Source organism: Lissotriton vulgaris, chromosome 11 (assembly GCF_964263255.1).
Source record: "Lissotriton vulgaris chromosome 11, aLisVul1.2, whole genome shotgun sequence".
Taxonomy (NCBI): domain Eukaryota; kingdom Metazoa; phylum Chordata; class Amphibia; order Caudata; family Salamandridae; genus Lissotriton; species Lissotriton vulgaris.
Window position 1 is genome coordinate 700,179,434 of NC_141699.1, and position 25,553 is coordinate 700,204,986.

The 25,553-nt window shown below is 48.4% G+C and overlaps 1 protein-coding gene across 1 annotated transcript in view; it reads left to right on the forward strand.

Moving 5' to 3' along the window:
• Nucleotides 1-25,553, forward strand: part of LOC147683344 (erlin-2-B-like) — a 332,794-nt gene that overhangs the window by 45,771 nt on the left and 261,470 nt on the right. The window contains exons 3-4 of the mRNA XM_086943779.1: nucleotides 3,697-3,778; nucleotides 4,932-4,978. Coding sequence (XP_086799905.1) covers nucleotides 3,697-3,778; nucleotides 4,932-4,978 — 129 coding nt within the window. The remainder of the gene's footprint in view (nucleotides 1-3,696; nucleotides 3,779-4,931; nucleotides 4,979-25,553) is intronic.

Here is a 25,553-nt window from a genome sequence, read left to right on the forward strand (position 1 = left end):
ATTTAACGAAATCCCTTGAAGGCACCTTCACTTTTTTATCTACTTCTAAAAGTGGCACTTCTAAAATAATGATAATAAATCCGCGAACATCAATACGCATCACTATTCCAAACATACCAAACTTGATCATGCTTCCCCTCTCATGTCCCGAATTACCACTGAAGCACATATCCGGGAATCCCCAATGCATTCCTATGAGAGAGCAGCCTCACAGTAGTGAGAAAGCAAATAGGCTGTTGGTCACTACCATGACATGCCACACAGTTAAGGCACATATCATACCTTTTACCTACACCGCACCATGCCCATAGTGTTAACTAGTGCCTAACTTAGGGGTGACTGATATGTAGTAAAAGGGGAGTCACAGGTTTGACAACTTCTTTATGTGCCACGTCACAGCAGCAGTAAACTGCATACGCAGATCCTTAGTGGCAGAGGCCTGAGACCAGTTTGAAAGGCTACTTTGGTGGGTGGCGCAAGCAGCGCTGCAAGCGCATCAGTAGCATTTAATTTACAGGCCCTGAGTATATAAGATACCATGGTACAAGGGACTGACGCGTAAATAAAATATGCCAAACAGGTGTGGACTAATCGTTTCAAGTTTACCATAGAGAGCACATGCACCTTTGCACTGATCAGCAGTGATAAAGTGCCTAGAGTCATAAAACCACCACCAACAGGTCAGAACAAGCATTTACAATGCTATAGGTGTTGCAATCACATTATTTTGAGCTATTGGCATTGTAAATGTGTTTTTTTTTTTTTTTTTTCCCCTTCGTGAAGCATTAATCAAATGGTGTAATACAAAATGGCAATTGCTCACTTTGTTGTAATTGCGGAATCTAGTTCTTAAAATGCGATGTCGTGTCATGCGATGTAATGGAATGCGTTGTAAAAGATGTTGCGATGTGAAAAATGAGTTGTAAAGGCATACGTTTTAAAAGTATGCGTTGTAACGTCATACAACCGGTGAGCACGGGTTAGGGCTGAGGTGCATCAACGTAGCTGTGTGCAGTGGTGAGCACTGGTCAGGGCTGAGGTGCATCAATGGAGCTGTGTGCAGTAGTGACGAGCGCAGGTCAGAGCTGAGGTGCATAAGTGGAGCTGTATGCAGTGGTGAGCACAGGGCTGAGGTGCACTGACGGAGCTGTGTGCTGTGGTGTGCACTGGTCAGGGCTAAGGTGCACTGACGGAGCTGTGTGCAGTGGTGAGCACATGTCAGGGCTGAGGTGCAGCAGCAGAGCTGTGTCCAGTGGTGAGCACATGATGCTGCTGGTCAGGGTTGAGGTGCACTGACGGAGCTGTGTGCAGTGGTGAGCACAGTTCAGGGCTGAGGTGCACTGACGAAACTGTGTGCAGTGGTGAGCACAGGTCAGGGCTGAGGTGCACTCACGGATCTGTGTGCAGTGGTGAGCACTGGTCAGGGCTGAGGTGCATTAATGGAGCTGTGTGCAGTAGTGACAAGCACAGGTTAGGGCTGAGGTGCATAAGTGGAGCTATGTGCAGTGGTGAGCACATGTCTGAGGTGCACTGACGGAGCTGTGTGCTATGGTGTGCACTTATCAGGGCTAAGGTGCATCAGCAGAGCTGTGTCCAGTGGTGAGCACATGATCCTGCTGGTCAGGGTTGAGGTGCACTGACGGAGCTGTGTGCAATGGTGAGCACAGGTCAGGGCTGAGGTGCACTGACTGAGCTGTGTGCAGTGGTGAGCACAGGTCAGGGCTGAGGTGCACTGACTGAGCTGTGTGCAGTGGTGAGCACAGGTCAGGGCTGAGGTGCACTGACGGAGCTGTGTGCAGTGGTGAGCACTGGTCAGGGCTGAGGTGCACTATAGAGCTGTGTGCAATTGTAAGCGCAGGGCTGAGGTGAACTGACGGTGCTCTGTGCAGTGTTGAGCACAGGGCTGATGTGGACTGACGGAGCTCCCCTTCATGGACACAGGCTGCTTCAGTACTGAGAGCAGTGGGAAAGTGGGGAGGGGGAAGGGCAGACTTACATGTCTGACAAGGTCTCCTGAGCGGTGGCCTTGAGCAGCAGGAGCCCCGCACAGCAGAGCAGCGCTTAGAAACCCGCACATTTCCCCTCAAGAGCCCCGGGTGCCCGGCCCAGCTTTTATGCCTCCCATGGGGAGGGAGCGGCCCTGCGCCAGGCCTGGGAAGGAGCCAGTCCCGAGCCTCCCTAGCTGCTTGTACCTGCCCATCGTGAGGGCGCGTCGGGTCGGCGCTCGCTGCCGACATCTGTGGTCACCGCAGGTGACACTTCAGGATCCCGGCAGGGCCAACTGCTAGCCCGCGTCCTTCTGGGGTCAGTATCTTGAGCACCATCACTCTGGTTCATATTAACGCCTGTTGTTCGTAGCACCTAGCAACAGCAGATGTGTTTTACGAGACGCTCTCTGTGTTAAACACAGTTCACTACCAGAAATACATGGCCACAAAAGAAGACGTATGCTTTTCCCAAAAGGTGGTATTGACAGCCCGAGGGGTTTAAACATTACCGCCACCTGCTGCTGATAAGTATCACATGACCACGTATCACCAGGATGCAGTGCAAGTAATAGATGTTTGTTTACCAGTACTCTGCATTCTAGGAGTTATGGTCCTGCTGACTTTGGGTAGACCAATGGATCCACTGAAAGAAAATCCCGGATCTGGAGCATCCCGCCCTTGCTAACATGAAGTTACTTTCTTGCTTGGACCCTTAGAGGGGGGGAAGGGGAGAGGGAGGGAGGGAGGGATGGATGGAGGGAGGGAGGGAGAACGAACCCAGCTGCAAACCATCTCTCACCCTTGAGTGTGTGAAACTAGCAAATAAACAATAATAGAAAGCCCGCCCACAAGTAATGGATCCTCTGAGCCAGCGACTGCCCCGCATGGGGCAAAACAACCCTGGTCATGTGAAGCTCTCGAACAAAAGTGAAGGCTCATTTAAAAAAAAAAAACGCAAACATAAAAGTTAGTTAAAGCACGTTAGGAACACTGAAGAAAAAAAACAGATGGCCCCTGCACGCGCCTCACGAACAAAAGTGCAAGCTCATTTAATTGCTACGGCCATGCTAATTGGAAACAGATGGCCCCTATTAAAATAAGGAATTGCTTCACGACAGCCGTGAGGCAGACGACCCAGTCCGGATGGGTCACCCAAAAGGGAGAAAGGGCAATGGCCCATAAGCATCCTTTTCAATGGAAAGCCAGCATTTAGCATAAACGCTGATGTGACCCCATGAAAAGGATGGGCTGGGCTTCAAGTCCCTTTCTGAAATATTCTCTCTCACTTTAGGTCTCGCTGAGTGTTCAGCGCATGCGCTGCAACGCTAGGCAAGACCTAAAAAGATACAGTAGGAAGGCAAAACGTTCTAGGATGACCCTGCATAAAGGGCCAAGTCCAACAGTATGTGTTTATTCTTTCTTTTGACTTCTATCGCTGATAACAATAAAAATTGATAATGATGAGCTGCATCTCATGCTTTAACATTGATCAATGAATTGATAAAAACAAAACCCTTTTCCATTATCCTGTACCACTTCCCCTAATGAGCGCCCATTCTCCCTGCATCCAGCCATTAAAACTCTTTGTCACTGTCGGAGTTCTTTGAGTCATATGTATGTTTGATCTGCTGTAATTCATTATGACATATGTTTGTGCTCGATACACTAGGACATGATAAAAACTACTTCTCTTTAATTTCTTTGGCAGAGGGGGTGCTTTGCTGACATCCACCAGTGGACCAGGCTTCCACCTGATGCTGCCTTTTATAACATCTTTCAAGTCTGTACAGGTATGTGGTAGCTTTTTTGCTAATGACCTAGCTTAGACATGCTGGCGTCAGACTAGTGCTGTGTTAGTTCACTTTAGTGATATGTATCTTCAGCGTCAGGCCTGGGGCATAGGCCCAATGCTAATTGAGTAACTGCAATAAGGTGTCCTAGGTTAGCCTTAACAGCAAATATCTTTTCTTTTTTTAATCTTCTATTTGGAGAAAAGCCAATATTCATACCATCAGTTAGTTGAGGCCTTTTTTTTTAAAGGAAAAGGAATTGATTTTCTGCAAATGCAAGCAAAAACGTTTTTGATAATATTAGTATGTCAGTGAGATTGCTGTGGGATTTGCCTTGCAGCTAGTGAATTTCTCATCCAGTCATTGTAGCATCTTGCAGCCATCTTCCCCGCAACTAGAACAGGCTTCTCCAATGAGTAGCTCATGAGCTACTGGTAGCTTTCCAGATGTCCATATGTATCTCGGCAATGTGCAGCCCAGCATACTAAATAAGAAGTTTTTGCTTGGTTGAATTAATATAGGTTTACCAAAGTAGGCAAGCATGTATTTGAGACTAAAATGTGTGCTTTTTTTTAAAGTTGATGTTTGGAGAAAAATGGTTTATTTTGCGAAAATATATTTAAAGCTGCCATTAAAGTAATGAATCATGCAGATTTGGGAGACGTATCACTCATATTACCTTGGTCCCATGGGCACTGCAGTTACGGGTGTTATGTGTCACCTCCTGCATGGAAGCATTCCACATTGATATGGACGTTTTTTTTACATAACTGCTAGCAACCCTGAGTGATGCTCTGATGTGATCACTGCTGACAATCTTGCATTCGGTGGCCACTAATGTAATCTTGTCTGATAATACTCACTATTACAACACTAATAATATTAAAATCTCTAGATTATTTCCATTGAACATAAGTAGCTCCTATTACAGAAGTGGTAGGAGGCCCTTGAGCTAGATGTCTCATCCATCTGTCAATTACACAGGACACTGTCACTGTGCTTGGCTAAACAATTGTAGGTCCTGAGTATTTATCCCTTTCACCGCAGTCTAATTGTAAAGTATATGATGTTGGGATGCAGTGTGAAGGGAGGTGGAGCTGTATTCACCTGTTTAGGCGGCCTGTAATGTAATGTTAATTCAATTTCTCCTCAGAGCACACTACAAACGGATGAGGTGAAGAACGTTCCCTGTGGAACAAGGTGAGATGCCAGAGGATGCCAAACGACTTAATACACGTTTTCTGCTTTGAATTAACGTTTGCTTTCGAGATAATTGCATTATTAATGCTTAGCACCGCATCATTAATTAGGGCCCACTGAGTCCTCATTTATTTCCACTGATCATTGTGTTTGGCCAGAGATTGTATTAACTTTAGTCCTGGTATCAGTAAGACACTACTTTGTGCAATCCTTTAAACAGAGTATTTCTTTTTTATGTTTTCACATAGCATTTCAGAAGAAGGGGAATTAGGCAGCAAGTGTCCAATTGTATCACACAGCCTGCCTCCATGCAGAGTGTTTATAAACGCACATTGCTGCCAGAATTATGCATTTATGCAAATTTGTACTTACTCTGGAAGTAACTTAGCTGTCATGGTAGAACAAGAGCTATTCGTACCACACAAATGGAGTTGAGGTAATCCTTTTAATATGCTGTCTTACTGTCCCTGACGAGCGATCGTTTCTGATGGTCATTGTGGCCTCTTTAGATGCCATCACCAGTCCTCCCCTGATAGCACTGTACCTACTGATTGTAATACACCTCATATAGTGTGTAGAGACTCTCAACCTAACCGTCTGATGGATGTCACCCTTAGTTTACCCTCACTCAATTAAAAAATGTTCTTTCCCACTCTGCCTTACACCTTCTCTGCAAATATTACAGTGATCCATTAGGCTTTTGCTGTTTATATGTTATAGTTCTATTTGCTTTATTTCTGACTTTTTCACAGCATCAGGATCTGGGCTAGTTTACATAAGCCGAATTCTGCCTCCCTGACTGGCACCACTTTGAAGCTCATAGAAGCTATTGAAATATGGATTATGTGCTTTACAACATAATTGGCATATGAACGTCTGTTCACCTGTCGTGTTATTTAAAGATCACTTTCATATCCATGCAAAGAACTCTAAGTTTGCTGCCGTGTTTCTTTTACATGAAAACTAGATCTGTGCCTAAGCCTTGTGTGAGAATCTGACAGCAAATGTACATTCAATGTATTGTTTACTTCACAGACTGCTACCTTCATATTGTTGAGTTTAAGCTTCGCTTCAAGAGTCAAAGGCATGATTTTAACAGTTTGCAACTGAGCCTTCTCTGTTTCACTACAGCAGTAGAAAGGAAGAGAGAGAGCAAAACAGCAGGGAAAGCAGTTAGTGAAACATCAACAGGAGATGAGAGATTTACCAGCAAAAGGAGGGTGAAGCAGAAGAGATGAGCAAAGAGGATACTGAGAGTAGCAAACAAATGCTGAGCTCCATCTACGTAGAGCAATAGTAGAAACAAGACACATCATGAGTTCATGAGAAGCGGTAAAAGGAAGAAGTGAGTGAGCAACTTGGAGGAAATGGGAAGAGATCGAATTGAGAGGGGGTGAAAGTGGCAGCAACAATAGGCGGGAGAGAGATGGAACTGAAGTGGTAGGAGAAAGAGAAAAACAATGAGTGTGAGAATGAGCACGGAACGGAGGAACCGGTAGAAATGAAAAGAAGTGCTTCCAGAAAGGTTTGTGAGCCAGTCAGGCACTCTGACTGTTTTCTGGTGAGCTGAAGCCCGGGGGGCTATTTCCAGAGCTGGATTGGTTGCCATGAACCAACCAAGGCTTCTTGGCTCCGTTCTTGTCACAGTCTGTGCAATGTTGTAATAAGGTGAACAATTCTCAGGACATTTAGTCCTTGCAGGTAGGCTCCGCATGACCCCATCTCTTATTTATATGGCAAGCAGGAGTTGATATCTATGATGTATGCAGCTGTCCTGCTGCCCTCAATTTCAGCAGCAGGGATCGAGACAGTCTAGTGTCAGTGATTCTCAAGTCTGTGAAATTGAGTTCTTTATGCAAGGGGAAGGGTTTGTTGATTTATATTGTCAAGAGGTTTATTGTTATTTTCATTTCCACTTAGCATGCTTTATCAGTCAAATCATGCATATGTGCAACACCTCAAATAACATTGACCTCTTCAGCCATCCAGTGTAATCCTCTGGAAAAAAACACACTTGGTTTGGAGAAGCCAAACCAGTGATCTGAGGGTAAATTTTGTTTGTCGCTGTCCTGCTTTCTCAGCTATATTTTCCCTAATAATGGAATTCTAATCTAATCCTTTTGGATTATACCCATGGTCTGTCCAGTGATGTTCGGCTCTCCTCATTTTTAGGACTTGATTTTCGGACAGGAAGATGTTATTTCTCCCATTACTGTGCTCTCCACCTGAAAATGGGACTGTGATCTCCTCAGGATACAGGTCTCCCCATCCACCGTGTTCACCCATTTGATAAGCTCTGTACTTGAAGATAATAAATATACTCCAACACCAATCCCCTGTGAAAGATTACACTGGACCCCAAATTGCGAAAGATTACACTAGACCCTAAATTGCTTCCTGTTTAGGGTTCACCACCACCAATGCACAACAAGCTGGATGGCTTCTGACTCCACCACCAGGGGTGGGTTGTGCCTTATCAGTTGTAAGTGGCATTAGATCTATGTGACACTTCAGTATTCCAGATGAACACTCCTGACTTAGCCACAAGACTCCAGGTGAGACCTTATCACCATTACTTTTTTAAATTGTGCAGTGGTAATAAATGCTTCCCCTTCTTCTGGTTTAATCTTTACCTCCACCTCCAAACTACATCTTGCTCGCCCCACAAGTTTGTTATATAGTTTAGCCATTTTAATGTCATTCAATGTGCAAGAAGTTAGATGGTCAAGTTCTGGTTTGATTTTGTAACCATACCCACTAGATATTCAGCCTCTCTGTTTTGACAACTTCTCATTTGGGTGGAACTAAATATAACTGAAACAATGTTCAATGCTGATCTTGCATAATGTTGATCCTACCACAGAGAAGATTTGTGGACAACATATCACAATCAGAGGTTTCGAATCCTAGTGAGTTTGATTTGTGTAGATCCCAGAAAGACAATAGCTGACTCGCCTATCTTACACAGTAACACCATAAGGCAGTGTACTGTACAATTTTACAAGTATTCAATAAAAAAGCAACTGTTCAATACTTTAAGCTGTGCAAAATAAAATGGATGAAATCAACTAAAGTATGGTGTCTAGGCACGGTTGGCTTTTTCAGGTGCTAATCTACTGCTTAAGCTGCCACCAGCTTTTGTGTGTCATCCTTGGAGATAAATAGCCATTCGGCTGTGGTGCTATAAGACTTTGTTTCTACTCGCATACCTTAAGGTCCCTAAGGAGGTGTTGGGTTTAATGGAGCAAATCCAGGCGTGGTGTCCGCAGAGCGGATTTGCTACAGCATGTACGGACTACACTGCTCTAATTGCAAACCCCATATTTCCTGTGCTCCAAGTTGGGTGCATCTCTTCTTGTGTTAAGAAGTTTCCTCCCCATATGCGCACAACGTCTTAGAACGTTTTACCAACTAATCTTGTTCGAAGTTCACCCTTTGTAATGCACATGACAGATATTATTGTTAACAAACATAGGAGCCATGGCGACACCAGGGTAACACATTGCATGAGTATCATGGCAGTGGTAAATATATCAACTTTTACAATATACAGTTGTCGCAAATTGGAATGTGCAAAGATCTGAATTAAGCTCAACCAAACATTTGGAACAAGGAACATCAGTGCCACAAAGTCCGTATACATATTATAGTACACAATCTCAGATCGTGATATTTGGATACAAGCATAGCTATTATCAGTGTTGGTACCCAGCATTAAATCTTTAGGACAGATCTTCATTGCGTAGTGTAGGGGGATAGGTTCAAGATACAGACCCTGATAATCCCCCGGCCGCTTCCATATCTACGTGTGTTTCTGGGCCCATGGAAAAGTCAAGGCCCCCTTTCCAGGCTCCCACTGATGGCGGTGAGGCTGCTTTACAACCCATAGCGATGTCCCGCTTAACCAGCGTAAGACCCCCGATACAACAAATGTCATTTGTACCTATTACCGCCAATTCCCTCTGTAATATGGAGCATGACCAAATGCGGTGACCGTAGAATGTCCCACCCCAACACATCAGAGAGAAGCCTCAGTCAATGCCAAAACCTCGATTGGGCAGTGCATTCCCATACCGTGTGAAGGAGAATGCCCTCGGCCATTCCGCAGCACAGACACAGGGGTAATGCAATCTTTCCGGCTTGCCAAAGCCTATAGCGGGTGAAGCATATCCGATGGAGGTATTTAAATTGTATAAGGCGAAGGCGGCAACAATAGCTGCACCGCATGGAGACTCAAGACCCTCAACCCAGTCGTCCTCATCTAGTGGACCTAAATCTTTCTGCCAGGCGTCTCTAGTCTTGTTAAGTGTGGTGTGACTGTTGGTGACCAATGTGCAATATATTGCTGTAATTTTGTGCGCACCCATTTCTCCCATGAACACCTTGGCCTCGATGGGGTTGAAGTCGGGAATATTGTTTTGTCGTGTTAAATAGGGGGAGAATGTGTGGCGGAATTGTAGGTCTCTGTAGACCGGGGGCATGTGGAAGTCAGATTGTAGCTCCTGGAAGGATTTCAGGACCTGGCTGTGGAGAACCCCCTCCACCCCGTCCCCCCCCCCCCCCCTCCACAACCGCTGAGATACCGATGGCATCCCAGCCCAAAAAACCCTGCAGCTCGGACAGGTATGGTGGGAGGCCATTGTGCCAGAGAGTCTCTTTAGTCAGTCTGCCCCACCATCCCATCCTGCGTAGCGCCTGTCGCCATGTCACAAAGTCCGTCCTAGTTGCGGGCGGCAGCGATTTAAGTGTCGCACTAGTGTATAGAATTGTATATGGTGATTTAGTATCCATTAGCCGGTGCTTCACGGCGTAGCCAGGGTCACGTCTATTGCCATACCACCAGTCGCTTAAGATGAGGAAATGTGAAGCGGCATGGTATGCCTGGAAGTCCAGAGTCGCAAGACCCCCACAATATGTGGACTGGAAGCACGTTCTTAGTGTGACACACATGGAGCCCCCACCCCAGAGGAAGTAACTAAGGACCTCATTCCACTGTCTAAACCATGCTTGCAATATTGGGTAGGGGTGATTCTGGAGTTGCTAGAGGAGATGGGGCAGCAAGACCATTGTAAAAATGGCCTACTGCTGAAGAGTGATAAAGGCAAGTGTGACCAGGAGCGCACCCGTTATTTTAACCTGGTTCAATAAGGGGGCCATATTCTTGTTCCAGGAGGCGGATTGAGACGCCGACAGGAACACCCCAAGATACTTTAATCCGTCCGGCAACACCATCACCTCGCTCGTCTAAGCCCCGAGCTGATCTCCCCGCAGAGGTCACAGAAATGATTTGCGGGTTTTCATATAGAGGTTGGGGTTTTCGCCAAAGATTTGCATTATCTGAAGCAGATGTGGGCAGGATCTATTCGGGCGCTTCAAGATGATTAAATACGTTGTCTGCGTGTAGCGATATACGGACAGAGACCTCCCACGACCACTCAAAGCCATAAACTTGGGCATCCATTCTCACCCGCCGGGAGTGGTTCTATGTTGAGTGCAAAAAGGTAGAGAGACGGAGGGCATCCCTGTCGGGTACCTCTTCCAATGGGGCATGACCACGAGATCGAATCGGTGAACCGAAGCGGTAAGGTCTGTGTAGAAGAGGCGAATGTATTTATTAAGTCGAGCCGATATTAAAGCGGCTCAGAAGTGCAAAGAAGAAGGTCCAACTAAGGGAATCCAAGGCCTTGCCAATAGCTGCAAGGAGGAGATCCACCAAAGCGATAGCGCTTTGTTAACGATGGATGTTATGTCGGGTGGCTAGACTTGGCATAAAGCTGGCTTGGTCTGGATGAATTAGTGCCGTTATATGCGGAACAATGCGGTTCGCGATGTTTTTAGCTAGAAGTTTTGCCTCAACATTAAGTAAGGATATCGGTCTATGAGGTATGCAGTTCTGGGGGCAGGCCCGTTTTTAAGAAAATCACTATTTCGGCATGACGCCAATCAGCCGGGAGATGAGCTTCATCTGCCGCCGCATGAAGCGCTGCTAAGTAATGGGCTGACAGTTGAGATGGGTACTTCTTATAGAACTTGCACGGGAATCAGTTTGTGCCCTGTGGCTTGCCCAAGCTCATGTCCGTGAGGGCACTTTGAATCTCCTAAGTCGTGACTGCGACATCCAGGTCATCCCGCACCAAGTCTGACGGCGACCTCAGGGGCAGATCACCCAGAAACCGGTCAGTGGTGGCCTCTGGGAGGTCTCCCGTGGGGGCATGTAAATATACAAAGTAGTCAGCAAAGCTGGTTGTGATTCATGCAGGGTCTGTGAGTACCTTACCCGCAGGGCCAAGGACCCCAGGGAGAGTCACGGGTAGGAGCGTCTGCTGGCATAGGCGGTGTTGAATGGCGCTGGATTTGGCCCCCATCACTGATATATCCGACTACGCGTAGCAAGCCAATACCTTTTTGCTTTGTCCAACAGGTCACTAGCATACAGCTGTTGTGTCATACTGAGTTGACGGTGGATCGCGCCACTATCCTTATCCCTACTCCTACACTCTAGACTGATGATTTGGGCCTCAGTGCGTATCAATTTTTCACGGCGTTGATTACGTTGTGCAGTGCAAAAGGGAATGTCCACCCCTCTTAGTGTTGGCTTCATGGCTTTCCAGTTGATCCCAGGGGAATCGACTGTGTCCACATTGTTGGAAAAGTATTCAAGAATGGCGGTATACATCCACTGGTGGTACTGTTTATCCTCCAGGAGCCAGGACGAGAGCTACCAGTGGGGCTGGGAACGCCCTGGGCCCAGGCGCAGCAGTAATTCCACTGGGTATTGATCGGACATGCCTGGGTCAACATCTCTACTGTCTCGATTTTATGGGTGTGGGGAGCAGAGATGAATGTGCAATCAAGGCGAGATAACAAGTCATGAGTACTTGTATGCTTTCTCCGGGTATAGTTTCCCCCAGGCATCAACCCATCCCATCCCCTAGGTCAATGTCTGGAGTTTTGATTCACTCACATTAGCCTGCCATCCTGTACTACGCCATCTGTCCGTCATGGGTCATATTATGTCGTTCTAGTCTCACACCGCTATTGTCAGGCTCTGCAGGATCTCCATCCAAAGGGACTTCAAGCTCTTGACAAAGTTCCACGCCAAAGGTGGGGGAGGCATACACACTAACTAAAGTAAGGCGCTCACCATATAATGTGCCCGTCACCACTGTATATCTGCCCTGGAGGTCTGACCAGATCCTATCATGAAGAAATGGTACCCTGCGATGGATTAGTATTGCTACTCTCCGATAGCCCCTAGTGGAGCATGAATGGAAGGTCTGGACAAAGCCAAAGCACACGAGACATGGTGTCTTGTTGCCCAACAGGTGAGTTTCCTGTAGCATTAGGATATCTGTGTTGTAGCGCTTGGCCTAGCAGAGTATGGACCGCCTTTTAATATTGTATAGCAGGCTACGGACATTCTAGCTAGTAATATTCAATTGCAACACCTGGGTTTCTGTCATGTCGGGTGTCTCACGTGTACGGAGGCAGGCATGTGGGTAGCATGATACGATCGGACTCTACAGGAGATAAATGATTGTGGCACTGAAAATCAACAGAAACTTCCCTTGAAACACCCCCCCCCCCCCTCCTCCCAATACCTCAACAGTTTTGAAGCATCTGTTGCGGCATGACGAGTGTCCCGCCCCCAACGGGGGTAGGATCCACTCCCAGCCAATGGATCCCCCAATGAACATCCCTTTTATATTAAAGCGTCTTCGGAACCACTGACATTTATTTGTATGTGTAGCCCAGGTTTTATCAGCCATGTAGGTTGAGATTTTGCCAGCATGAGTTAGGATGGTGTAGGAGTTTATTGACCCTCCATTACACGTTTGCGAGAGTTACTGCGAGTCTTGGACCTTCTCTTGGAGCGTGACCAGCGTTGTTGTTTCAGCGCAGTTGGACCACTTTGATATAGTCTGGGAAGATCATGATAGTTTGAGAGGCGTAGGTAAGGACCCACTTCAGCCTAGCGTGTTAGACAATCACATCTCTGTCCTTATCATTAAGGAATCTGGCAATAATTGGAGGGGGACGTGCCCCGGGCAGCGGTTTCGGAAGCAGAGCACTATGTGCACGTTCAATTATAAAGCATGTTGACGGGAAGTCTGCTGGGAGCCATTCTGTGAGCCATTTGGTAAGGAAATCAACAGTATTGTTTTTCTCACAGTCCTCCGGGAACCCCACAAATCAGCGGTTATTCCTTCGATCACAGCCTTCCGGATCTTCCACTCTCGCTGCCAGGCCGTGCATCAGTGACTTCAAGCTGGACATCTTCTTTTGAAGGTTGCTCACTGTGTCTTCAGTTGTAGAGATCCACAATTCCGTTTCGGTAATCCTCTGCACCACATTGCGAAGGTCCTGAGTAGGAGCATAACGTCCGTGACGACCACACCGATTTTAGCTTCCAGAGCGTCCATGGACTGGGTGATAGCCGCCTGCAGCGCAGCATTATCGGGGATAGTAATCGCTACATGCACGGGGCCAGGTAGTTGGACCCCTTCGCTGGTGTACTTGTTCATTGTGCATTGTTTGGATGTGGCCACTGATGGTTTATCTTTTGCCATTTTGTATAGGTTTGAGTGAGGACGCTGCAAAGTATATGCCCCTGGCAGGCCCAAAGTTTAGAAGCAACTGATGCGCTACTGGCACTGCCAAGTCTCGCGAATGTGCGCCCAAGTGTGGTGACTGGGGGAGTGTACCACACCTACAAGCCGCACCAGGGCCCAGCCTGTCCTCCTCCACAAGTGAGGACCCCTCACCCCCCTCTAATGGGTGCCTCTGGCCCCCAGTGACCTGGTTACTGCTGGTGTTACCGCCATGGATTATGGTATGCCCTAGTATTCCTATGAGTCAGGCAGGAAATCGCTGTGGGGCACTAGGCCACAGCGTCGCAAGACCAATGGGGCACCCCACTCTATGAATGCGCGGTGGCTCCAGGACACCTCATGATTAAGGGAGGTGCACCAGGCCCCCGCCTGTAAACAACAGCAGGGGAAACAGCCAGGGGCCCAGTGCACTCACCAGTGGATCTCTTGGTCAGAGTCTGGCTTCTCTGGTCTCACCAGCATTATTTCCTGTGCCTGGACCACACTCAGTGGGCCTGGCCACACTGTTTTGCTCCGAGGCCCCTCAAGGATCGGAGTCTAGAGAGTATTGCGGTCGGGTATGACCGTCAAGCCCTGGGGCGCCTGACCACCACCAGGCGCGTGCCAGGCATCTACGGCCCCAGTTGGGTGGCAGGCGCGGCCCGGTCAAGGAACACCAGCCAGGCCCAGGCCCGCTTGGCTGCAACAATGCTGCGGCCTGAGTAGGCTGCCAAAGTCCAATCCGGGTGCCGGTCCAGATAGTCACTACTGCAACCCCACATTCAGCGCGGCTGCACAGTAGGGGGGGGGGGCGCTCACTGTATCTCATCGTCGAAGCCGCGATTCCTGCAGCTGCGCTCCAGTTAAGCAGGTAGGCCCGTCGCAGATCGGGTTACTCTGCCTTACCCCACCGCCGCTCAGATGATCATACCCCAAATGGGGGCAACGCGGTCCGACTCGACTGCCAAGGTTGCGAGGCGTTGAGCACCCACCAGGTGGGGGCACACTGCTCCGGGGTATCTCCCAGACAGCCGCGGCTCTGCCCGAGCAGATAGTTCAGTTGCGGCGCAGCTTAGCCAGGGAGCACCAGCCACGTCCAAGCTCACTGGGCTGCAACCACGCCGCGTCCGGGTACCGGCTACAGGGCGGGGGGGGGGGTGGTATTCCGGGTCACTTCTCCAAGCGCAGCCCCCGGGGAGAAAACTCACAGGTGGCTACACCAGGAGTCGACTCGCCAAGTCTTTAGGCCGTGCCGCAGTCCCCAAACAGCGAGCAAGTCACTCCGGAGGCCGGACATGACCAGGCCGGCGCACCGGGCTCCAAACTGTCCATAGCTACGACTGCTTAGAGACATCAATCAGAGCCCGAAGGAGGCGTCCCGGCAGCTCCGAGGCTTGTCCGAGCCCTGCAGAGGGTAAACTTAGCTGCAGGTGCATCAATGTGGGAGGATTGGTGGAGGATTTCGGTGGGCTACGGGAGCTACTCTAAGGCGTGTCCACCATGTTGGACCGACAGGCCACGCCCCCAACATCTTATTACTTCATAAATTAATATCCTAATAATTCTGAATTTATTAATATCTCAATATCTCCCAGAAGCCAAACCTAACATGAATAATATTGAGATAAACACGTTAATATAAACTATTCTCATAAATCCAACGCATATGAAGAGCGAAGACTTGCATATAAATTAATGATAAGTACCAAAGCAAATTAATCTTGATAAATGTATGTAGTATGCTTGAAACAAAACATTGTCTGGTAATGTTAACATTATCATCAACAATAACCAGGAGAAAAGTGGTAATCGTAACTTTGTTAACTACTAAATTTCTGGTGGATGCTAAAACATTATAAATAAGGCATGGTGTGATCAAGTGATGTGAATCCCAAAAAAGAAAACATCACTGAAATGATTGTACCACACTTTTAACTTGTATTTGATAACCACATTATAATGCTGGAATAATTGTGGTATCAGCTGAAGAGGCAAATAGAAAAACATTTAAATAGTCTTACCTTTCGCAGAGCCAGGTTCAAAACAATATGTAGAGAGTTGTCCTTTCATAGAGATGTAATGTATTAGCTGCATTCCATTTCTGGAAGGGACTGAAAGCCAATGTGCATCAAGAAGATGCCAAAGACCTGCTTCGACAGTCCAAGTGTTTCTTACACTGCTACTGTGTATACTGTACATGTTCTGTTTTTATGAAGGTATCTCTTGCTGCTCCTAATGGCTGTGCTGTATCTGTTCTGCTCACAAACAAAACTTGCACTGTGTTATTGTGTGTGTCAGGAGTGTGTATTGTTACTGTGTGAACTATTTTTGTGAGGGACATTGTGCTGGTGGGGCATATACCTTCTGTTTGTGTGTTAGAGAAGTTTTAGGCCAAGCCTAGCAGTGCGCTGCTCTGTGAGGCCTGGTGAATTTCAGTACATGAGCTTCAAGCCTGCCCATTGCTTGTCATTGGTTGTTCAGGGTGCCTTTTTAAATTCCTTACTTTTGAATGGTAATTCGTACCCATTTGTCCCTAGTTTTGGTCTGTCATTTTCTCCCATATCGACTGGCCCTGTTACTAGCCAGCGCTATATAAAACTGTCAAAATAAAAAATAAAATGTCACTTCTGTCAATTTCATTTTGTTTTGTGCACTATTTTTTCCGTTTGTCTGCCTCGTGTTCTGGAAATGTTTAAATACGAGCAGCTGACCAGTGTTACTGCTTTCCCATCTCACCCACCATTTCTTTGTGTGTTCGCACCTTACCTTTCATTTATGATCTACAGAGTCTGGGTCACTGAAGATAGAGTTGAGCAGTCACAAAGTTAGAATGTAAGAAATTCTACTTTATTTGCTAGCTCCCTTTCGCCCAATCTTTCTTTTTGAGCATTAATTATGTGCTCCGTTTCTTTAAACGAGGCTGTATTTCTTGTTTTTTATCTGGTCACAAATGCGGCAGCTGTGTCTCTGGTCCCAGTGGTAATTCCTCATTCTAAGCCTTCTAGACAGTGCTGCTAGCTGCTTCTCTGGTCCCGTCGGTAATTCATCATTCTTAGTCCACTAGACAGTGCTGCTAGCTGCTTCTCTGGTCCCGTCTGTAATTCCTCATTATAAGTCTTCTAGACAGTGCTGCTAGCTGCTTCTCTGGTCCCGTCGGTAATTTGTCATTCTTAGTCCTCTAGCCAGTGCTGCTAGCTGCTTCTGTGGTCCCGTCTGTAATTCCTCATTCTTAGTCTAGCCAGTGCTGCTCGCTGCTTCTCTGGTCCCGTTGGCATCTCCTCATTCTTAGTCCTCTAGACTGTGCTGTTATCTGCTTCACTGGTCCCAGTGGTAATTCCTCAATCGTAGGTCCTCTAGGCAGTGCTGCAGCTGCTTCTCTGGTCCCGTCAGTATCTCCCCCATTGTAAATCCTCTAGGCAGTGCTGCAGATATGTCTCTGGTCACAGTGGCAATTCCTCATTTTTAATCCACTAGACAGTGCTGCTAGCTGCTTCTCTGATCCTTCTGGTAATTCCTCATTCGAAGTCCTCTAAGCTGTGCTGCTAGCTGCTTCTCTGATCCTGCTGGTAATTCTTCATTCTGATTTCTCTAGACAATGCTGCTGGCTGGCTGCTTTGCTGGTCTCATCAGTAATTTCTCATTCCAAGCCCTCTAGGCAGTGCTGCAGCTGCATCTTCGGTCCTGTCAGTAATTACTCATTCTAAGTCCTCTTGACAGTGCTGCAGCTGCTTCTCTGCCTCCGGTGGTAATTTCTCATTCTAAGTTCTCTAGACAGTGCTGCAACGCTCTGTTCATACATCCATTACACTCCAAACCAAAACACATAGATAAATGATATCGTCATTTACGTCAATAGCTCTAACTTCTACAGATGGAAGACCATTGAATTGCAAATGCTTGTTACTCCTGCTAGCCATTGTTTTCCAGTTCTGAATGTTAAGAAAACTGGTAAAACATTTTCACAATACATAAGTATTGACTTTATCACACCTTGTTTAATATAAGAGAAGTAATACATACAGTTGGTGGCCCCTCTTTTGAACATTTTGCAGGACAATTGATTGGAATGATCATAATTATTCAAGTTCGACAGTAGCTACCGGCAAACACATTGCTGAAAATTATTTAATACTGTGTATCTTCGATCAATCTCATAAATCTGAAAACATATGAACATTTGGTAGCCATTTAGGCGTGTTATGGTTTTCAAGGAATCGGTTGGTGGTGCTCATCTGTTTTTCAGCTCAAGCCTGCAGACTGACATGCGCGGTTTCTTTGACATGATTTTTTGTATCTAAAAACCGCTTTAAAAATGGGCGTTTCGCCTGCCATTACTTACTATTCGTGGGCATAAATATCACTTTTATTTGTTGCCTTCCAATTCGGCAATGCTGCGATGCCATCACTTCTTAGTCTTTGTGTGTAACATTGACCAAGTATAGATGTATAGTTGGTGTCCGTCCACTGTGATTGAGGTACTATTTATTACTATTTGGCCATTATTAGGTTTCGCCTGGCGTGACTGCGCAAGCAGTTCGTGCAGGCGAAATCCTAATGATTACAATATGGGATATAGGAACGTCCACCGGCTCCCATTGGCTAGTTCCATAAATGGAGGCTAGCCATTGGATGCCGGATCTGTCCGTCAAGGCCGGACCAGATTCGTGGGCGTTCCCGCGATTTCTTCCCTCTCCGCCCCTCTGTACGCGTCATCTCGGCGGTGGGCGGGTTTTTTTTTTTTTTTCTTCCAAGCTTTGTTTTCGCTATTTTAAAGTTTGATCTAAGATGGGGGGGGGGGGTATGGCTTTGTAACATTATGTTGCCAATACTTAACGGATCATGTCATTAATTCTAAAGTAGGGTGATATTGTACTGTATAATCCCTGTGATGTGCTGATTGGCGAGGCCAATGTAGATATAATCATTATTATCTGCTGTACCGGTTCTGCGCGGATTCCAAAGCCCCGAGTACGTGTAAATCTACTAATGACAACTGCGTGCCCTCGGCGACCGGGTTGCACCAATTTTTACCCCCCCAGGACTGGGGGAGCAGTGAGTCAAGGGCAGCCTTCGCATTGCCCCCCCTGGACTTGGGGGCACAGTGAACCTAGTGCGGCCGGGGGGCACACGGCGAGTCAGAGGCGGCGCCAGCACTTTACACCACACTGGACGGAAAGACCGCCGGGTTCCTGGGCTGGATTCCGGCCCCACGGTGATGTAGGGGGCTGGCGCCTTCTCGATGGGCTGCTGCCGGGCTCCGGAGACCCCTCCACCGCGCCTCGAGCCCCCCACTTCTCGCCGTGCCTGCTTTGTAAATGTATAACTTGATGGGTCTGAACAGCACAGCCGCTGCCATTCAGCCCAATGTCTCCTGCACATGCAACTGCAAGCGCTTGCTGTTCCAGAAGATGGAGATCTGTGAGTACCGATCAATGTCTGTCTGTCCCCTGTGTGTCTGTCTGTTCGGATGCCCTCCCTCTGGGACCCGGGGATGGGGGGGGGGGGAGATCTCTTCTAAGAAGCGGGAAAGGCTGTACTGCTCCAGGTCTTCTTGGCTTCTGGCCCTGGAAAAACTTTCCGACTTATTAAAATGTTCCTCGAGCAGTTTCTTAGGCAGCCGTGTCTTGGGATGGGAACGGAGCTCGGGAGCACAAACATGGCTGTCGGGGGGCGGGAGGGGGGCAGATTGCTTCCACTCCTGGTGGGAAAAGCGCCTTATGGGTCTCATGGACACAATCTGGTGTTTTACCCCCGGTTAGTAACCCCAAAGTTGGAGGCGGTCATTAAATTCTTAGAAACAATCTTGCTCGCAGATGTACAGCCATTGATGAAACAGTTGGAAAAACTAATTTTTCTTGTTATCTGAAGGTTTTGCTTTTAGCAGAAATGCCAATATGATACTAAGTTATAGATATTTTCTATCGGCTGTGCAACGCCTTTCTTCAACCCTTAGAAGGATGAACGGCAGCATCGGCCCTGCTGGGCCGCGATTCTGTGCTCTGAGGATTGCACACTGACCTCCGAAGCGCGCTCTCAACCCACAGAGCCTCTACAAGGGAGTACTCTTGCTAGAAATTCGGGTCACATCGTCTTTATGTTGCTACCACTGGTTCTCCAGGGATTATACATGAGTTTGTGAAGTGCAATGAAAAGTAAACGATAATCAGTTACTTGATGGACTCAGAAGTAATGTTTCATTCACAGGCAGGGTGGAAAAATAAGATTAAATGACATTTAGTGTAATTTAAAAAAAGTTAACCTCGGACAGCCAGTTAGTGATATTACGCAGAGTGAGTGTGCAGAGTGAGTGTGCAGAGTGAGTGTGCAGAGTGAGTGTGCAGAGTAGTGAGCGTGCAGAGTAGTGAGCGTGCAGAGTAGTGAGCGTGCAGAGTAGTGAGCGTGCAGAGTAGTGAGCGTGCAGAGTAGTGAGCGTGCAGCTTAGGGAGTGCAGAGTGACTGCAGAGATTAAGCTAATGGCAATGTAAATGACAATGCCATTTATTTATCGGTTTTCAAAACCAACACATAAATACAAATTTTGTCATTTACAATGCCAATAACTCTAACTTTTCCAAAGGCGAAACCATTGCATTGTAAATGCTTGTTTAGCACAAGTTGACTCCAGCATATGCAATTGGGGCGCTTTACACGTGCAAAAGTTAGTTTACACAAGTTTGTAATCAAATTTTTTTTTTAAATAAAGCCGGCAGATTAGTGATTTGCCCAGAATCACAGAGGCGACGCCGAGACTCGAGCCCTTTGATCCTCACTTCCAAAGTTCCCTGCTCTGACCTTAGCAACATTCTTCTCTATCCCTCCCCTCCCCTCAAGTTGGGCATAAAAAGCAGAGGCTTTCTCTGTGACATTTCCCAACAGCACAGGGCTTAGCGGGATGACTGAGTAACAATAATGAAAGCTGGCGGGGTCTAGGTGTAGGCGAAACCAGCTCACGGGCAACCTCCAGAGGGCACGTTTCAAGCTATTGGGGGGGGGGGGGGGCAGCCATTGGAGAAGAGGTCCTAGTGAGCTTCTTATTTCTCTCTAAGCCCCGTCCTTTTCAGACTGGCTTACGTAACTTCCTGCTGGCGTAAAAGGTTTCTTAGCTTCTTTATGGGTTAAACAGATGGCCCCATAAAGAAGATAAGGAACCTTTTACGCCACCAGTAAGTCAGTCTGAAAGGGGCGGGGCTCAAAGACAAAAGGCTGTGTCATGGCGAGCTCTTGTTTTTTTTTTTTTGCATCTGGCTTTTACTTTAAAGTGAAAGCGAGATGCAAAAAAAAAACGTTCCAGTCTCAGGTTACTTGTTTTTTATGAGGCACTCACTTCCAAAGTTCCCTGCTCTGACCTTAGCAACATTCTTCTCTACCCCTCCCCTCCCCTCAAGTTGGGCATAAAAAGCAGAGGCTTTCTGTGACATTTCCCAACAGCACAGGGCTTAGCGGGATGACTGAGTAACAATAATGAAAGCTGGCAGGGTCTAGGTGTAGGCGAAACCAGCTCACGAGCAACCTCAGAGGGCACGTTTCAAGCTATTGGGGGGGGAGGGGGGGGGTGGAGGTGGTGGTTGGGGAAGTTCCTTCTGAGCTCATCACACTTCGACACAGCTATTCTCAGACCACAACTCCACCTGTTGCTTATTCTAACACTACTGAGGCTTTCTCTGATAGGATATAGCTATGATTCCAGGGATTGTAGCTGCGATTTACTCTAGTCCTAATTTTGGTTATGGGTTTGGAGGGTAGTTATTTGTGGATTCAGGGGCCTCCGTTGGGGGCGAGGGATACATACACAATCCTATGCAACTAGAAGCCCCTGTTCAGAAGCATTCATTTTGTGAAAGGGCACACTGGCTCGTGGGGCACCTCAAGGATACAAAAAAAATAAAACCACCTCACTAAATGGATACCGTAGGGGAGTGATGTAAGGAGCAAAGTGTTCTTTTTTTACAATTTAAACAAGCAGTGGCAAAGCTAATCGATCTTGCCTTTCTACTGCCAATTTAGACATTGGCTTTGCCAGTCTTTTTAGGTCTCAGCCTGCTAAAGATTGCACACATGCGCAGTCGAGCTGGCGAGACTTAATGAGATAGAGGAACTTTCACTAGCGAGGTGAAGCCCCGCCCCTCTTCTCCATTGGCTGGCGTCCTAAACGGTGGCCAGCCATTGGAGAAGAGGTCCTAGTGAGCTTCTTATTTCTCTCTAAGCCCCGTCCTTTTCAGACTGGCTTACGTAACTTCCTGCTGGCGTAAAAGGTTTCTTAGCTTCTTTATGGGTTAAACAGATGGCCCCATAAAGAAGATAAGGAACCTTTTACGCCACCAGTAAGTCAGTCTGAAAGGGGCGGGGCTCAAAGACAAAAGGCTGTGTCATGGCGAGCTCTTGGTTTTTTTTTTTGCATCTGGCTTTTACTTTAAAGTGAAAGCGAGATGCAAAAAAAAAACGTTCCAGTCTCAGGTTACTTGTTTTTTATGAGGCACTGAAGAGGGTGATCTGTGCGTGAGATGTGCTTGTTTACACTGAAACATTTACATTACATTTGGTGACCGTTTGGAGCAAAAGCATTACAAACAATCTGACGCAGAGAACTTGTTGGAACTGCTTTGGCGTAGTGGGTGTTTTTTAGGAAGTTACTACCACTACATGCCCCTGGGCGCTCTCCATCGATTCTTTTTTTGATCAAATATGTTTTATTGAGTTCCACAAAGCAACAACATACAGCAGGAGAAGACAAAAAAAAAGACAGTGCGAGTAAGACTACAATGCAAGTGCTACGAAAATAGGCATGTCTCCGTAAAGTCCAGCCAGTGAATAAACTGTTCGTCCATGTGAAATCGTACGGCAAGAAACAAGCCCAACGCCTAGTGCAAGAACTCTTTTCCACCCACCCCCGGTGTGTTCCTAAGCAAGTCCGGTGGAGGCCGAGCGAGGGCCAGATTAAACCTTACGTTCCGCTTTGGTCGTCCCACTGCGGAAGTCCTCCACCAGCTTCAGGACCCTAAGGTACTTCGGGCAGGTGAGCTCCGTGAATTCCTGAGACAGTAAAGAGAGAAGTGGTTGCCATGTCTCGCGGAAAGCATCTGAGGCCTGTGTGAGCGAGGCCTGGATCCTTTCCATCCCCATGATATACCATAACCTTTGTAGCCACCCTGTATGTGTGGGTTTTCTCGGTGTGCCCCATAATGATAAGATATGGTGAGTCGCCGCCCCCATCGCCAGCCCCATCTGCCGTCCCCGCAGTGATTTGAGAGGGAACATGAGTTTTTATTGGGGAGCCCCAGGATCGCATACGCCGGGAAGCGTGGGATGTCAGTTTCAAAATAAGTGTCAATGTCCCTCGGCACCGCCTCCCAGTACTCTAACTGCATCGCACTCCCACAGTATGTGTAGCATGGTCCCAGTGTGTCCGCACCCCCTCCAGCAAGTGGGGTCTTTGCTTGGGTTTCCCTGGTGTAGGCGCTCGGGGGTCAGGTGCCAGTAGTAGGCGATTTTCACCGCTGCCTCCCTGCTGGCTGTGTTCCTCGCAGTGTGGTGGGCCCTGTAAAATATTTCCCGCCATTCTTTATCCGACAGTGTGCGCCCCAACTCCCTCTCCCAGCGTTTCTGGCCTGCAGATCTCTCCTCAGGGGGGGGTGGGGACAGCAGGAGGTACAGTTCGGTAATGGACCCAGAGTCAGACTTTTTAGTCATGAGCCACCTCTCGTACGGGGTCAGTGGGCGGCTGACCAGCGGAGCTACCTCAGGATGTGTCAGCCAGTGGCGGAGTTGGAAATACTGGAAGCGGTGTGGTTTGTCGAGAGCATAGTCAGCCACCACCACGTCCCACGGAAGGAAGCCTTCTGTGTCAAACAAGTAGCCTGCCGAGCGGCACTCGGATGGCCGCCATTGGGGAAACGAGCCTGGCGGTAATCCCGGGGGAAAGGCCGGGTTGTCCAGCAAAGGTGTCATGGGTGATGGGAAAGTCGTGAGGCCCCTCGGGACAGCGGTGGCATTCCAGACCTGCATGAGGGTCCTGGTGATAGGGGATTTCTTCAGATATGCCAGCCTGTCCGGGCGCGCCAGGAAAGGGACCTTCCACAGTGACATGCCTGCCATGGCCCTGTCCTGGAACAACCAGTGTTTTTCGGAGGTGGGCCTGGACCACTCCAGCAGATACCGAAGTTGTGCCGCTTGGAAATAGCGCCGCAGGTCCGGAACTCCTAGGCCCCCATCAGCTGTCACCCGCATAGCGAGGTCACGCCGAAGTCGGGGTCGCTTGCCCGCCCACACATAGTGGTTCAGGGCGTCCTGAAGTTTCTTGATCATCCCCAGTGGGGGGGGGTGACCGGGAGAGTTTGAAAGAGGTAGAGGATCTTGGGGAGAAGTGTCATTTAAATGGCTGCCACGCGACCCAACCAGGAGAGCGGCTTTTGCCTCCACCTAGCGATGTCCCCCTGAACCCGCGAGAGGAGTTTAGTGTAATTAAGGTCGATCGTCTGAGCAGTTGCGGGAGTCAAATCTATCCCCAGGTATGGTAAAGCAATGCTGACCTCTAGCCCACCTATGCGAAGCGAGTACCTGTTAGCCAGCTGGGTGTTGCGACCCAGTGGGAGAACCACTGATTTCTGTACATTCATTTTAAAACCCGACACTGCGGCAAATGCCTCCATTTCGGACAGGAAGGCCGGCAAGGAAATCGTAGGGTTGTCCACCGCGACCAGGATGTCGTCCGCGTACAGGCTCATCGTCTGTTCCACCCCACCGAACTTGACACCGGTGATGGTCCTGTTGTCACGGACACGTTGAGCAAATGGCTCGATATAGAGGGCGAACAAGAGCGGCGAGAGCGGGCAGCCCTGCCGCGTGCCACGCCGGATATCAAACGGCTTTGAGCTAATCCCATTTACCTTGATGGACGCCCTGGGTGTCGCATAGCATCCCGCTATCCAGGAGCGAAAACGAGGGCCAACCCCGAATTTCGCCAGTGTGTGATCTAGAAATCGCCAATCCACTCTGTCAAACGCCTTCTCGGCGTCCACTGAGAGCAGCGCGGCATCCGAGGCGTTAAAGTGGGCTTTGTCGATGACATGTAGTATGCATTTGGTATTATCTGCACATTGTTGGGTGGGGACAAAGCCTGCCTGGTCGGGTTCAATAATGCCCGGAAGGCACGGGCCAAGGCGCGAAGCCAAGATGCCCGTGAAGAGCTTCAGGTCGATATTGAGCAGCGATATCGGCCTGTATGCTGCACACCTCTTGGGGTCTTTACCCGGCTTCGGCAGGACCATGACGTCCGCCTCCAGCAGCTCCGCTGGGATCGAACCCGGGCCCCCAAAGGAGTTAAAGAGCCTTGTAAGAACCAGTGCCAGGAGGTGGCAGAAGGTCTTGTAGAAACCTGCGGAAAAACCGTCGGGGCCTGGGGCCTTCAGGGGTTTAAGTTTGGCAATGGCCGACACAACCTCCTCCAGACGGATGGGGCTGTCCAAGGCGCTGGCGTTGGTCTCATTTAGAGCAGTGACGTCCATGGTCTCGAGGTAGGCCTTTCCAGCCTCACCCTCGATGGCCGGGTCCGCGGCGTAGAGTTGGGCATAGAAAGCCCGGAAAGCTTCTGCTATGCTAGTATCATCCCGGAGTTCCTCGCCGCCATCCCCGTGTATAACGGGAACCCTAGAGCGGACTGTTTTAGCTTTGAGTGTGCTAGGAAGAAGGCGACCCGTTTTGTCGCCACCCACATAATATGTGTGGCGGAGGCAAAGCGCCGTGTATTCTGCCCTGTCGAGATCTAAGCCCGCCAGTTGGGCTCTGGCCGCTTTGAGTTTGCGCCAAATGCGAGGGGCGCCCGTGCGGCAGTGGACCCTCTCTAGCTCCATTACCTGCTCCTCCAAGTCCTTCCGCCGTTCCTTGCGCTCCCTGTTGTCTGCCGCCGCAATTGCTATAATATCACCCCTGACCACCGCCTTGAGTGCCCCCCATAGCGTCGCGTGGGCCACCTCCCCCGTGTCGTTCGC